General features: G+C 45.3%; 1 protein-coding gene across 2 annotated transcripts in view; it reads left to right on the plus strand.

Moving 5' to 3' along the window:
- vps39 (VPS39 subunit of HOPS complex) overlaps nucleotides 1–15,838 on the plus strand; it is a 41,339-nt gene that overhangs the window by 5,888 nt on the left and 19,613 nt on the right. Inside the window, exons 9-17 of one of the 2 annotated variants that reach the window (XM_056295657.1) lie at nucleotides 662–782; nucleotides 1,615–1,735; nucleotides 2,023–2,152; nucleotides 3,478–3,620; nucleotides 6,347–6,487; nucleotides 7,462–7,603; nucleotides 9,514–9,600; nucleotides 10,259–10,332; nucleotides 10,740–10,956. In XM_056295657.1, coding sequence (XP_056151632.1) covers nucleotides 662–782; nucleotides 1,615–1,735; nucleotides 2,023–2,152; nucleotides 3,478–3,620; nucleotides 6,347–6,487; nucleotides 7,462–7,603; nucleotides 9,514–9,600; nucleotides 10,259–10,332; nucleotides 10,740–10,956 — 1,176 coding nt within the window. The remainder of the gene's footprint in view (nucleotides 1–661; nucleotides 783–1,614; nucleotides 1,736–2,022; nucleotides 2,153–3,477; nucleotides 3,621–6,346; nucleotides 6,488–7,461; nucleotides 7,604–9,513; nucleotides 9,601–10,258; nucleotides 10,333–10,739; nucleotides 10,957–15,838) is intronic. The other variant, XM_056295658.1, reaches the window with a different exon arrangement.

The raw sequence follows: 15,838 nt of genomic DNA on the forward strand, positions 1-15,838 counted from the left end.
TGTAGCTGGATTTGCTAGAAAATGCGGTGGTCGAGTTCATTTCTGGGACAACAAAAATCTACTTTGTAAACAAGACTCTTCACGGGGATCCAACATTAAACATCTGAAATATGTATTAGATTAATGTTGCTTAGTCACTGACCGTGTGGCGTCGTGTGTATGCACTACAGGTTTGCTTTCCAACACAATACTATACCGGCTGTGTGTTACTAAGTGAAATCGGCTAGCGTTGTGTTCGGTTGGAAAGAAAACCTACATACAAAAGCTCCTCCATAGCAGATGATTGAGTACCACTGTACTGGATAATCATGTGTTTATTGATGTGTTTATTATTTGTGTAGCGAAGTCTTTACCTACCAATCACCATCCCCCTATAAGTGTATCCAAATTGTTTCAAATTTAATCTCATCAACTGTTTGGCAAAAAGGGACCCCTTTTTATTTTTTCCTCAGGCTGGATGTCTTATAAATTTTTGAATGTGTTTGGAGAGGCAGGCAGAAACTAATTCATCAGGCAGGTCTTTACCCTCAGATGTTTGTCAGTGTGTCACATTTGTGTGGTACGTCAGTAGCGATTCAATTTCAGGTGACGCACTGTGAAAAAATGTGACTTTCTTTTCATCTATTCTTTTTCTTTTCTTTTTTTTTAAACTGTTCCTCAGAACACCAACCTCCCTACATCATAGCAGTCCTGCCCCGGTACGTGGAGATCCGGACCTTTGAGCCGAGGCTGCTGGTTCAGAATGTGGAGCTGCAGAGGCCTCGTTTCATCACCTCAGGCGGGTAAGGCAAAGTTAAACCGGTAACCTAGAGCTTCGAGAACTGCGCTCATGGTCACGCTGTCGTCTGTTTGAATCTGGTTCAGAGACTCTGGTCTGGGGAAAGTCGATGAGAATTACTCTTCCCCTCCCCTCAAAAGCTAGTGCTACTTAGCGAGGCGATAACTGTAGTTCTAGTGGAGCTGCTCAACAGCCAAGAGTGGATGAGTGTATAGTTACCTTTTGTTGTGCTGTCCAGATATAATCTTGGCATTGTAAAAACAACATATGTCAGGGGGCGTCCGGGTAGCGTAGCGGTCTATTCCGTTGCCTACCAACACAGGGATCACCGGTTCGAATCCCCGTGTTACCTCCGGCTTGGTCGGGTGTCCCTACAGACACAATTGGCCATGTCTGCGGGTGGGAAGCCGGATGTGGGTATTTGTCCTGGTTGCTGCACTAGCGCCTCCTCTGGTTGGTCGGGGTGCCTGATCGAGGGGGAGTGGGAACTGGGGGCAGTAGCGTGATCCTTCCATACGCTACATTCCCCTGGCAAAACTCCTCACTGTCGGATGAAAAGAAGTGGCTGGCGACTCCACATGTATCGGAGGAGACGTGATAGTCTGCAGAGGGGGTGGAGCAGCGACCGGGACGGCTCGGAAGAGTGGGGTAATTGGACGGGTACAACTGGGGAGAAAAAGGAAGAAAATCCCCCCCCCCCCAAAAAAATGTCCTTTATTGTTTCCATCAGTACTGTCTTGATAGTGAACTGAATTCCTGTTTGACTACAGAGGTCACTTTCTGAGATCACGCTCCCTACTAACCTTATTCATTATTCTCTCTGTTATTTATCACAGGCCAAACATTGTGTACGTTGCCAGCAACCACTTTGTGTGGCGCCTGGTTCCGGTGTCGATAGCCAGCCAGATCCGACAGCTTCTTCAGGACAAGCAGTTTGAGCTGGCTCTTCAGCTGGCGGTGAGCACTCACTTCAGAGACGACCATTAAACCATGTTATTGAAATCAGATTATTCAATTGTAAAATTAAGAGGACTCGATGTAAAAGTCCTTAACTAGATTAGGTGCAGAGCATGAAGACAAAAAAGTGTTCTCTGCTTCCAAACCTGTGACCTTGACTATTCTAGCCCCCCCCCCCCCCACTGGCATTTCCAAGACAGAAAATGGTCATTCATGTAGTCATCACAATCCCCGGAGGCAAAGATGCTTCATAGTCAGGTGATTAAATTCGCTTTCTTTCCAACCAGAAGATGAAGGATGATTCGGACGGGGATAAGAAGCAGCAGATTCACCATATCCAGAACCTGTACGCCTTCAATCTGTTCTGCCAGAAGAGGTTCGATGACTCCATGCAGGTCTTTGCCAAACTTGGCACAGGTAGGGTTCTTTTTTGAGTGTTTTTTTTTTTGTTTTTGTTTTTTTGGCATTGGCCATCAGACCTCTGGAGCTTGTTCAGAAAGCTGCAGCTCGTCTGGTGTTCAACCGCCCTAAGTTCTCCCACACAACTCCCCTTCTCATGTCCCTACACTGGCTCCCAGTAGCTGCTCGCATCCAGTTTAAGACTCTGGTGCTAGCCTACAGGGCAGTGAAAGGAACAGCTCCTTCCTATCTCCAGGCCATGGTCAAGCCCTACACCCCCGCCCGACCACTTCACTCTGCTGCCTTGGAACGCCTGGTTGCCCCGTCGCTCAGAGGCCCTTGCTGCCGATTGACCCGGTCACGGCTCTTTTCTGTCCTGTCCCCACAGTGGTGGAATGAACTCCCCACTGATGTCAGGACAGTGGAGTCGCTGCCCATCTTTCGGCACAGGTTGAAAACTCACCTCTTTAAGAACTACTACCCTGTTACTTGTTCTTAGCACTTATTGTATTCACTCATTTAAAAAAAAAAATCTCTTTCTTGCACTTTTACTTTAGCACTGGTTTTGCTCTTAGATGCTTGTTTAGACGCACTTATGACCTCTGATGTCTAGTAGTTCTCCTGATTTCCTAAGTTAAATGCACTTATTGTAAGTCTCTTTGGATAAAAGCGTTGGCTTAATGACTAATGTAATGTAATGTGTTGTAAGTGTAATTTTAATCCTAAACTGTTTCACCCAGCCAAATTTCTCTTAAGGGACAATTATTTTTATTTTATTTTTTTGAAGATAATCATGTTGTCAAGCACTCCAGTTTCTAATATGGGCATTCAAGCTGTCAAGTCAAATTTATTTGTCCAGCCCTAACTCACAGTTGGGTTTCAGACAGCTTTATATTATACCCTTCAACATATGTAAACAGAATAAATGACAGTCACAACACCACCTACCCTTAGACCCTTGATTTGGACAAGGAAGAACTCCACAGAAGAAAAAAAAAACCTTATCAGGACAAAAACAGGGTTACCATTACAGCGATCCTTTTTCCAGGCTAGATAGACCTGTAAAAGGCAGACAGAAGTCTCAAAGGCTAAAGTCCTGGGTCGGTGGGAAACAGAATGCAGTGCAGACACAAGCCTTGTGCCTATAGTCGCTGCACAGCCGCTAGCAGCAGAACCTCCAGTAATGAAAGAGAATATGATCCAGAGATGATGAGGCGAGGTATTTTTGTGCTGCGACTGTGTGTGACACACAGTCTTTAGCAAAAACACACACCACCAGTCAAACTCAAATAATTGTACCACTTGATAAAATGCAATGAGTGTGCCTCTTCTGCAATTCACAGATCCTACCCATGTGATCGGCCTGTACCCTGATCTGCTCCCTTCAGACTACCGCAAGCAGCTACACTACCCCAACCCCCTGCCTACTCTGTCAGGGGCCGAGCTCGAGAAGGCCCATCTTGCTCTTATCGATTATCTCACACAGGTACTGTGTGTGTGTGTGCGTGTGCGTGTGTGTGTGTGTGTGTGTGTGTGTGTGGAGAGATCCCCACAAGAATAATGTTCAAGGCAATCTGAAGTAGAGACATTTTGTAGGACTTGATTTTTAATAAAGGAATATAAGGATCAGTTTAAGGCAGTGGTTTTCAGTGACATCTCGGGACACAGGACAGACATTCCAACCAAAATGAGGAATAGTTTTAGTCTTCAAAACGAGAATTACATTCCCAAATGTCAAGGATGTGAAAGAATATGTACTCATCCTCGTTTTCACTTTCCCATACGTGTTGTTGACAAGTATACATTTCAATGCTCAATAGGAGCAAAAATCTTCCCGTTGGCAGATGCCGGGGTGAAAATCTTACCACATTTTTGAGGGTATTTGTCACTTGTTTTAATGATGTGCATCTGGCTGTGGGTCCTTCACATGAAAAGGATCCAAAACACCTGGTTTAATGCTGGGGTAAATCTCGGTAAGTTGGAACAATATGGAGTTTAGGTCAGTCGGGGTTAATGAGATGTCCTCTCATTTCAAACGATATTAAAGTCTGTGGTTGTGTGCATGTGAGTTGGCTTTAACATTATGTAGTAATGGAGTGATGAGTGTAATGAGATGATCCAATAATGAAGTAGAGGAGTGCACTCTGCAGATCTCTGCCAGGTGTATGTATCTGTCCTTCGTACATGAACACACGGACAGAAAAACCAGTGTTTTTCGTGCCATTGTAAGACTTCTTCACAGCGCCCCAGTTGATTGAACAGGAAATATGGGGATAAAAACAGCTAAAAGAAAAAAAATCTACCTTATAATCAAGCTTAAAAATCTACCTAATATAAACGTTTTGCCTGTCAGTCTGTGGATGTGCAGCCTCCTCGGCGGCGCCTTGCACGAATGCGACCAAGTGTAATATAAAATGAGAGATCAGGCTATCATAATTTCAAAGCCCTTATTAAAACACGTGAAATGTGTTTAACCATCGTGGTTTTTATGATGTAAAATGAAGGAAGGCGGGCGTCCAGGTAGCGTGGTGGTCTATTTTGTTGCCAACCAACACGGGGATCAGTGGTTCAAATCCCCGTGTTACCTCCGGCTTGGTCGGGCATCCCTACAGGCACAATTGTCTGTGTCTGCGGGTGGGAAGCCGGATATGGGTATGTGTCCTGGTCGCTGCACTAGCGCCTCCTCTGGTCAGTCAGGGCGCCTGTTCAGGGGGCAGGGGGAACTGGGAGGAATAGTGTGATCCTCCCACATGCTACATCCCCCTGGCGAAACTTCTCACTGTCAGGTGAAAAGAAGTGGCTGGCGACATGTATCGGAGGAGGCATGTGGTAGTCTGCAGCCCTCCCCGGATTGGCAGAGGGGGTGGAGCAGCAACCAGGATGGCTTGGAAGAGTGGGGTAATTAGACAGATACAATTGGGGGGAAAAAAGAAAATGTGATGAGGGGGATGCCAAGCAGTGTCCAGGTGGCGACCACCATCACCATGGAAACCTAGGAGGAGGACAGACTGCACGTACACACAAGGGAGACTCGCATCACAACATTCACACACAGAAAAAGAGAAAGGAGAAGACATCATTCAGCGAGAGAGAAGAGACGTGAGAGAAGAGAACAGTTTGCAATAGTCTAAATCTATATGCTATAATCTCGCGGGCAGGTGAGAAATGGGACAAATTATTTTGGGTTCCTTCAGTTCTCCTGTGCCGAGATCAGCAGTGAATGATTATGCTGGCTTGCAAAATATGATCAACTTCTCATTTACTTTCAAGACTCATACCCAAATACATAATGTTTTGGTTTTGACACTATCGCTGCCCGATCTCACTCAACCGTAGATGTGAGTCGCGCATGCGCACGGTTGACTCAACGGGGAGCGTTGGAAAGCAGCATTGGTCAAGCAAGCTAGAGAGTGAATGAACAAAGTGAGCGGCGGTAGTGAGAACAAACGTTTTTTGTTCTTCATCACCACAACCACGAGAGGTTCCTCATCATGCAGTCATAATTGTGCACAAAACATTTTCACCTGGTGTCCAGGTGGCGTAGCAGTCTATTCCGTTGCCTACCAACACGGGGATTGACGGTTTGAATCCCCGTGTTACCTCCGGCTTGGCCGGGCGTCCCTACAGACACAATTGGCCATGTCTGTGGGTTGTGGCTAGATGGGGTACAGCCATGGAAGGAAGTGACGCAAAATCTTGCCAGGCGTATTTCATTGCTATGGCGATAGCTAGCCTAGCTAACCTCCTAAGAGACATGGCGGCAAATTCAGAAGAAGCCCATGTGGGCTTCTTCTGATTTTGCGTCACTATGTGTCCTGGTCGCTGCACTTGCGCCTCCTCTGGTCGGTCGGGGCACCTGTTCGGGGAGGAGGGGTAACTGGGGGGAATAGCGTGATCCTCCCACGTGCTACATCACCCTGGTGAAACTCCTCACTGTCAGGTGAAAAGAAGCGGCTGGCGACTCCACATGTATCGGAGGAGGCAGTTGGTAGTCTGTGGTCCTCCCCGGATCGGCAGAGGGGGTGGAGCAGAGTTCAGGATGGCTTGGAAGAGTGGGGTAATTGGCCGGATTTTTTTTCGCCTGATAGGTCCGGTAGTTTGCGAGATTAGCCACAGACACACACTTGCACACACACACATGACCAAACATATCATCCCTTGCGGAGATAACTAATATAAGTGAGTCAAACCTTTTCTTTCTTTTTTTGACAGAAACGCAGCCATCTTGTCAAGCAGCTGAATGACTCGGACCCCTCCACTACATCTCCGCTCATGGAAGGCACACCCACCATCAAAAGTCGCAAGAAACTGTTGCAGATCATCGACACCACCTTGCTGAAGTGCTACCTGCATGTACGGGCCAGTATTTTCCTCCATTTCTGACTCCCTGCTCAGTCTTGTTCTTACTGTGACCTAAAGGATAATTCTACTTTTTTTTGCTTATATTTGAAGTACTGTACTTACTATCCTTAATGGGTTTTTTTGAAGGGATGAGTCACCAAGTCTTAGAAGTTAACCTTGATAAGGCAATGGTGGATGAGCAATGGCAGCGTTGTCTCACGGCAAAAGGGTCCTGGGTTCAACCCCGGCCTTTCTGTGTAGAGTTTGCATCTTACCATCAAAAAGACATGCATGTTAGGGTTAGTACTCCTGTCTGTGCCCCTGACCGAGGCAAGGCAAGACGAACTGGAGTTGGTCCCCGGGCGCTGCACGACGGCTGCCCAAATCCTCTAGTTTGAAAGACATGCTAAGTTAGCTAAATAGCACAATAGTGATGAACATAGACAGATGGATACAAACTTAGAATAGTGCGTGTATGAATTTGTATGATTTTGTGTTGGCCCTGCAATGGATTTTGGACTTGTCTAGGGTATCTACCCAGTGCCTCGTGGGATTGGATCCTCCCTGATGCAACCGTAAAATTGGATTAAGTGGATATGAACAACACATAAATGAATGAATAGAATCAGAATTGGTTTTATTTCGCAGGATCTTTTTAGATACCCGGGGTTTGCTTCCTTGCCTCCTCACTTCCTGGTTGTTCACACTGGACATAATACACTTTTTAAAGATACTATAAATTTGTCTGGAATTCTTCTTAGAAATCCATTTTGTGTCCACATGGTTCGAGAAACATTTCTTTTGAGAATACTCCTGGGTATTTTGCAGTAATTTCCATCTTGTGTGCTTTCTTTTGGTCTTTCCCCCACTTTCCCCTCACATGTTGGGCTTTGATTATGTGTGAAAAACACGGGTTTAAAAGAAAGGACTAAGCTGAGAACAGTCGAGTTATGTTCCATTCACCCCTTGGCCTTTTACCCTTTCAGACTAACGTGGCCCTGGTGTCCCCCCTCCTACGTTTGGAGAACAACCACTGCCACATCGAGGAGAGCGAGTACGTCCTGAAGAAAGCACACAAATACAGCGAGCTCATTATTCTGTACGAGAAAAAGGGTCTGCATCAGAAAGGTGAGAGAATGGGCTTCTGGGTAAACTGGCACTACGCCATCTTCATAAGTCATTCATCGAATAACGAGTCCCAAAATCTAATTTTCTTCCTACAAATAAATTGTGATCAGCATCTTGTTAGATTTCTAAAATGTATTATTCTTTCTGTAATGAGTTTAAATAATTTATTTTCGACTGTGTTGATGCTCTGAGTCAATCATTTAACTCAAATCTGAAGATTTCCCCCTGGCGAAACTCCTCACTGTCAGGTGAAAAGAAGTGGCTGGCGACTCCACATGTATCAGAGGAGGCATGTGGTAGACGGCAGCCCTTCCCAGATCGGCAGCGGGGGTTCAGCAGCGACTGGGACAGCTCGGAAGAGTGGGTTAATTTGCCAAGTACTATTGGGGAGGAAAAGGATGGACTTTTTTTTTTTTTTTAAACAAAACTTCATGGTGCCTACGGCCACTCAGGTGGTAATTGTAATTCAAACTGTGAATAAATGTCTGCTGTGCCACCTGAGCACACCCCACAGCAGTGCTCTAAACTGCATCTCCAAAAGCAATTTAATCCTCTTGAGTCCTAAATCCTATACTACTACTTTCAGCTGCTCCCGTTAGGGGTCGCCACAGCGGATCATCCATTTCCATCTCCTCCTGTCCTCTGCATCTTCCTCTGTCACACCAGCCACCTACATGTCCTCTCTCGTCACATCCATAAACCTCCTCTTTGGCCTTCCTCTTTTCCTCTTCCCTGGCAGCTCCATATTCAGCATCCTTCTCCCAACATACCCAGCATCTCTCCTCCACACATGTCCAAGCCATCTCAATCTTGCCTCTCTTGGTTTGTCTCTAAACCGTCCAGCCTGAGTCGTCCCTCTAATATACTCACTCCAAATCCTGCCCTCCTTCGTCACTCCCAGTGAAAATCTTAGCATCTTCAGCTCTGCCACCTCCAGCTCCGCCTCCTGTCTTTTCATCAGTGCCACTGTCTCCAAACCATATAACATAGCTGGTCTCACTACCATCTTGTAAACCTTCCCTTTAACTCTTGCTGGTGCCCTTCTGTCGCAAATCACTCTCGACACTCTTCTCCACCCTGCCTGTACTCTCTTCTGCACTCCCCGTTACTTTGGACAGTTGACCCCAAGTATTTAAACTCATGTGCCTTCAGTGCTGCTGCACTATTCAAGTTAATTGGTCATATCCTGGTTTATCTGTCACAAGGTGAAAATAAATGCTCAGCACTAAAGTGAAATGAAACATCTTGACTTGGTTTCTCATTCAAAACTGGTTTGTTGGCTTTTGGCAACACTGTGTTGTTGTCATGACGACCGCCTACGCTGCTTTGATGCCAGACCAGTGTCCACCTCAGCATTTTCCTTTCCGTACGCAATAGCTGTCATTGTTGGAATTGTTACATCATGCTCAAGTTCTGTGGATATTGGTAACGGGTTTGTAACAACATTGTACATGGCGGGCATGGGGTGGAACAGCTTTGTCAGGCCACAGAACTCGTCCAGAGGAGGATTCCCTGCATGTGGTGGAACAGTCATCCTCCCAGATCAGAGCGCCCTTAATGTTATTTGGGCCGTGTTGGTGTTCTGGGCTGCTCTCGCCGCGAGTACAGCTGTCTTTAATCAGCAAGATTTGTTGCTGTGATGTAATGCTGGCGAAGTCGCTCTCTCGTTCCTTCGTGAGCCATGCCAATCCAAACCAGCTGGCCCCAGCCCCCAATTAACACGATACATCTGCCTCGTCTAATTTATTTTGATGGAGGAATTAAGTAACACAGCATCACCCAAAGTAAATGACATCTTTCCACAATCCTAACTAATCTTACTCTCTGTAACCCCACCCACCCCTGTCTAAACCCCCCCTTCCTTTTCCCTTTTCCTCCCATCTCTCTTCACCTCATTTGCCCTCTTCTAGCCCTCCAGGTGCTGTTGGATCAGTCTACTAAGGCCAACTCTCCCCTGAAGGGCCACGAGCGAACAGTGCAGTACCTCCAAAGACTAGGTACAGCTGCACTGCTGGCGCTGTCACGTATCTCACAAGTCTTTTGTGATTTGGTGTCAGAGTTTGTTTTATTTGTCCAGTAAATTTTCACATACCATAACTTTGGTCATGATTTGTGATTGTAGTGACTGTAGACAGTATTCACTTCGAATAATATTGTGCCAAAGAAATATTGAGAATATGCAGGTCCTCTACTGTCTATAGAGCTGTGTGTATGTGGGAGGTGTGGAATTTGGCGTCAAAGCTGCAATCTAAAGTAGATATTTAAACCAGATAGAAAGTAGAGAAATATTTTCTGTTTTGATCCAGATTGAATGTTGAATGTGTACTTTATATGTTGGAAGACAGTCATGTCTATCCTGTACTGGTCCTTCTGGGACTGACTGCGAGGTCCTTTATGACTTTGAACCGTATGTCAGTTTTTTTGCTATTAGTCGGCAATACCTCTCTGCACCAGTGATACTGAGACGGAGTTCTTTGTAATAATTGTGCATGTTAGTTTTGTAGAATTCCAACTCTGACTTTTAATTTCCAATTCAGGAATGACTTGGTCCTGTAACGGGCCTCAATTCTTAGTTTCTGGACTTCCTTAGTGCTGCTCTCAGGGTTTGAACCCTACCTTTCTGATTTAAACTCCGCCACATGTTGCCTCTCACAGGGATGGAGAATTTGGGAATAATCTTCGAGTTCTCCCCCTGGGTGCTGAAGATCTGTGCTGAAGATGGGCTGAAGGTGAGGGGACATGATGAAGGGGACATAGGAACTATACCCTGTACCTGGATCACAGTTAGCTGTTATCGAGCAATCAAACTTTGTTGAAACGCAACACAACGGTGAACGTACTTATGCCATTTACTTTCATAGTCCACCTGCATACATTATCAATCTTTTAAATGTTCATATTTTTATTTGTCATGAAGATTACCATATATTCTGTCTGGCTGTGGTTATACTCTTGCTTTTTTGTTTTTCTTCTTACTCCATAGCGTGTTCGAGTCACCAGATATCCCACACATTTAGAGAGAGAACTAGAAAAGGAAAAGTGACGGGTGCCCGCTCACTTTCTTTATCTCATCTGGCTGAAGCTTTTATCCATCCTCCCTGTTTATAACAACAAAAAAACTCTCTCCCTTCTCCAGATCTTCACAGAGGACTTGACGGAGGTGGAGACTCTGCCTCGAGACAAGGTGCTGAACTTCCTGAGGGAGGGCTTCAAGGAACTGGCAATCCCCTACCTGGAGCACATCATCTACACGTGGGAGGAGACGGGCCCAGCGTTCCACAATGTTCTGATCCAGCTCTACCAGGAGAGGGTGCAGGGCTTGATGAAGCAGTACCTTAACTCTCTACCAGAGGGTAAGAGCTCAGCGGGAAGAAATTATGAAAGTCAGTTTTCTGAATTTATTTGTGTGCACATATAAAATGACAAAAAGAGGGGAAATTAAGTTTTTGCAGGAGAAGGTGTTGATTATTTTTTGCAAGCAAGTTTGCTTATTTAATTGGATGGGGTGGATCAATGGCCCCAGGCTGGATTCAAACCTAGTGTGTTTTCATTTGGTCTAAGCCAAGATGGTATGGTTTAATTGTCTGAGCTGGAATGGTATGGTTTGATGGCGCTAACGAGCTTTGTTTTAACTGTCTGAGGCAACACTATCACGTAACTGTCCAGGTCAGTGTACTGCGGTTTAACTTTGGGCCGAAAGAGCGCTCTGGTTTGTGCACTTTACAGATGACCTGCCACTGTGCTTCGCTCATCCTCCTGGTACGAGATAAGATCTAATGACAAATCAGTACACGCTGACATCTTTTGTGCTGTTTGAGTTTAAGATTACATTAGATAATTCTATTGGGAAATTTAGTTGTCACAGCAGCAGAAGGATGAAATGATAAAGACAATAAACAACAGAGACATAGAATGTAAAAAGATAAAGCTTATAGCATTTTATCAAGTGACAGCAACAACTGTATGTGCAAGCTGTGCTAACGTCTGAAGAATGCAGGGGAAATTGAACATTTGTAGTATTTCTGTCGGGTACAAACAGCAGTACAAACACTGCAAATGACTGTGCAAGTAGAATGTAGAAAGAAAATGCAAAAAAACTACCAACCCTTCCAACATTAATACACATCTACTCATATTGTAGATTGAAAACCGATCTTTTTAAGATGTACATCATCGTACCCACACACACACACACACACACACTAAATCCTCTCTCCTCTACTACCTGGAATTGTGAGTAACCATGTCCCTTTAATTGTTAATATTCTCTTGACAATTGCATCATCTAAAGGCCTATAGTGTAAACCTAGTGATGGTCTGGGGTCAGTTTCACTACTGCTGGTTAAGGTTAGAAAAAAGGAATATTATATTTGATCCTTTGCTGGATAATGGGCTGATGCTGTGGAAATGTAAACAATACACTCATGCACACTCTATGATAGTTATATTAACTGATAAAAAAAGGTAATTGCAGTCAAATTATCCAGAGCGTATGCGTTGTTAATGTACATAGAGGTGACTGCATAGTGATTTATTTGCATGCTAAGTTGTTAGCTAGCTTGCCAACACTGATTCAGTGCATGAGGTAAAACTGACCATTCCTCAAATGCGATTCGTTGCAGAGGAAGTGACAAAGAAATTTTGCTCCAAAAATATATCTAAATTATTTCAGCTTGTTTTCTTTTTGTTTTTGTTTTTTTATCCCCCCCCCAAGCGAAATTCCTGTGTGGTCGCTTTATTCATAATGACTAAGTTTTGCGAAATCGCACCACAAATACCCAGCATGAAGATGAACTGCAGCAAGTGATCCAGCTGCTCTGTTATGACAGACTTATTCCCTGTCGTCACCTGCCATGGTAGGCTGGGTGACAGGGTTAGCAGTCAGAGAAAATAGCCGGTTGCAGAATGTTGCAAGTTGCATCTTTGCAGCTTGTCAATAACTCCATGAACAGTCACGAGGTCTCTCAAATATTCCTTGGGCAAGGCACTCAGAATCCACCTAATCAATTCCTCTGAGTTGCTTTAGATTGAGAATATTATCTTAACGCCTGAAATGTATGTCATCGCCTGTTGCCCTGACAACCAACTCCTTAGACCCTACAACATTGACTCTACAATGATTATGTCACTGCAGATGGAGCTCACTGTACATCTGGTTGGTGATCCAGAGAGTTGTCTGTCCCAGCTCTACTAGTACAGTCTGTCAGGCCCCATAATGAAGTCCATCTGTCTCTTTCCGTTTGGCTCTTTTAATGTGTGTCCAGAGACTGCGTGTGTGGAAATGGGACCTTTTGGATAACTGTTTCACATTTACAGTGATGCTGATTAATTTGTACTCTGCCATGGAAATAAACTAATATAAATAATCACGTAATTACATAAAGTTGTCCTTGGGGCTGAGTATTGCCAAGAACCTCAACACTTATCTGATCACATTATGGTATCGTTCATCAATACCATCATATGATGATCATACGATGGCATCGTTGCCCTGCGTTTTTCGTGATTCTCTGCAATAAATTGCAGCTTTGCATCCTGAAGTCTTCAAAGTTGTGTAGTGATTGAACCAAGGAATGTTCAAATACAATTCAATTCAATTCAATTTTTTTGTCATTAAAAACAATGTGCAGGCACATGTTAAAAAAATGAAATGAGGGCTGTGGCTTCACCAAACAGTGCAAGACAGACACAGACAAACACAGCAAACATAGTATAAGATATACACACATGAAGACAAAAGCTAAGAATAAGTTAAAAAAGAGCTGGAGTACAAAATATTTAAAAATATCTACAGACATTCAGTGGGTAGCCAGGTTCAGGTGGGCAACAGCTTATGGAAAGAAGCTGTTTTTGAGCCTGGTAGTGCGGGCTCTGAGGCTCCTGTAGCGCCTCCCAGAGCGCAGGGGGGAGAACAGTCCATGGTTGGGGTGGGTGGGATCTCTGCTGATGCTCAGACCCTTCGAAGGCAGCGTTTGTGATAAATGTCTTTTCTGGCTGGGAGCTGGGTACCGGTGATATGCTGGGCCGCCTTGACGATCCGCTGCAGAGCTTTCTGGTCTACAGAGGTGCAGTTGCCGTACCAAACTGAGATGCAGATGGTCGGGATGCTCTCTGTGGTGCAGTGGTAGAAGTTGGTGAGAATTTTGGGGGGTGGACAGGCGCTCCTCAGCCTCCTCAGGAAATGCAGGCGTTGTTGGGCCTTTTTCACAAGGGCCTGGGTGTTTCATGTCCACGAAAATTCCTCGCTGATGTGGACTCCAAGGAATTTAAAGCTGGAAACACGCTCCACTTCCACCCCATTGATGTGTATGGGGGAGTGGCTGCAGCTTCGAGACCTCCTGAAGTCCACAATCAGCTCCTTTGTCTTCTGCACATTAAGGACAAGATTGTTGGTAGTACAGCATGATGTGAGGTGCTCAACTCGTCTCTGTAGGCCATCTCGTCATTGTTGGTGATACGGCCAATAACTGTGGTGTCATCTGCAAACTTAACTATAACATTTGAGGGGTAAGTTGGCAGGCAGTCGTGGGTGAAGAGGGTGAAAAGGAGGGGGCTCAGAACACAGCCTTGAGGGGCACCTTTGCTGAGGGTCAGGGTGGAGGAGGAGTGGTCACCTAACCTAACAGACTGAGGTCTGTTGGTCAGGAAGTCCAGGATCCAGTTACAGAGGGAGGAGTTGAGGCCAAGGGAGAGGAGTTTGGTGGTTAATTTGGCAGGGATGATAGTGTTGAAGGCAGAGCTGTAATCTATAAACAGCATCTGGATGTATTTGTTGTTAAGTTCAAGGTGGGTCAGAGCAATGTGTAGGGCAGTGGCAAGGGCATCCTCAGTAGACCTTTTGGGACGGTAGGCGAACTGATGTGGGTCGAATGTGGGGGGGATAATGTTTTTGATGTGAGCCAGAACCAGTCTTTCAAAGCACTTCATGGCAATGGGGGTGAGTGCTATGGTTCAGTAGTCATAAAGACATGTGGATGTTGGTTTCTTGGAGGCAGGAATGATAGAGGTGGTCTTAAAGCAAATGGAAAGGTTTTTCTATCTTGAAAAAGCAAAGATTGTTTTGAGTAAAGATTTTGCTCTACAAACGTCAAAGTACTATCAGTGTTGGTACAAGCTCACAATTCTAATCTGTTTTATTTGCAAAGTTTTGACATACAAAGAATATGACTTGGTAGGTTAGTCACAGACACTTACACCGATCAGCCAAAATATTAAAACCACTGACAGGTAAGTGAACATTGATTATCTTGTTACAATGGCACCTGTCAAGGGGTGGATATACTAGGCAGCAAGTGAAGAGTCATTTCTTGAAACTGATGTGTTGGGAGCAGGAAAAATGGGCAAGCTTAAGGATCTGAGCGACTTTGACAAGGGCAAAATTGTGATGGCTAGACGACTGGGTCAGAGCATCTCAAAAACGGCAGGACTTGTGGGATGTTCCTGGTATGCAGTGGTCAGTACCTACCAGAAGTGGTCAAGGGAAGGACAAATGCTGAACCGGGGACAGGGTCATGGGTGCTCATTGAGGCATGCGGGGAGCAAAGGCTAGCCCGTCTTGTCCGAGCCCCCAGAAGAGCTACTGTAGCTCAAATTGCTGAAAAAGATAATAATAGACAGGTGTTGGAACACACAGTGCATCGCAGCTTGCTGCGTATGGGGCTGCTTAGCTGCAGACTGGTCAGAGCACCCATGCTGACCCCCGTTTGCTGCCAGAAGCGTCTACAATTGGCACGTGAGTGTCAGAATTGGACCATGGAGCAGTAGAAGAAGCTTTCCTGGTCTGATGAATCATTATTTTCTTGTACATCATGTGTATGGCCGGGTGCGTGTGTGTCCTTTACCTGGGGAAGAGATGGCACCAGGATGCCCTATGCGAAGAAGGCAAGCCGGCGGTGGCAGTGGGATGCTCTGGGCAATGTTCTGCTGGGAAACCTTGGGTCATGGCACTCATGTGGATGTTACTTTGACACGTGCCACCTACCTAAACATTGTTGCAGACCAAGTACACCCCTTCATGGCAACGGTATTCCCTGATGGCAGTGGCCTCTTTCAGCAGGATAATGCACCCTGCTACACTGCAAATGTGTTTAGGAATAGTTTGAGGAACATGACAAAGAGTTCACTGTGTTGCCTTGGCCTCCAAATTCCCCAGATTTCAATCCAATCGAGCATCTGTGGGATGTGCTGGAAACACAAGTCTGATCCATGGAGGTCCCCCACCTTGCACTTTACAGG

This window comes from Lampris incognitus, chromosome 16 (genome assembly GCF_029633865.1).
Source record: "Lampris incognitus isolate fLamInc1 chromosome 16, fLamInc1.hap2, whole genome shotgun sequence".
Taxonomy (NCBI): domain Eukaryota; kingdom Metazoa; phylum Chordata; class Actinopteri; order Lampriformes; family Lampridae; genus Lampris; species Lampris incognitus.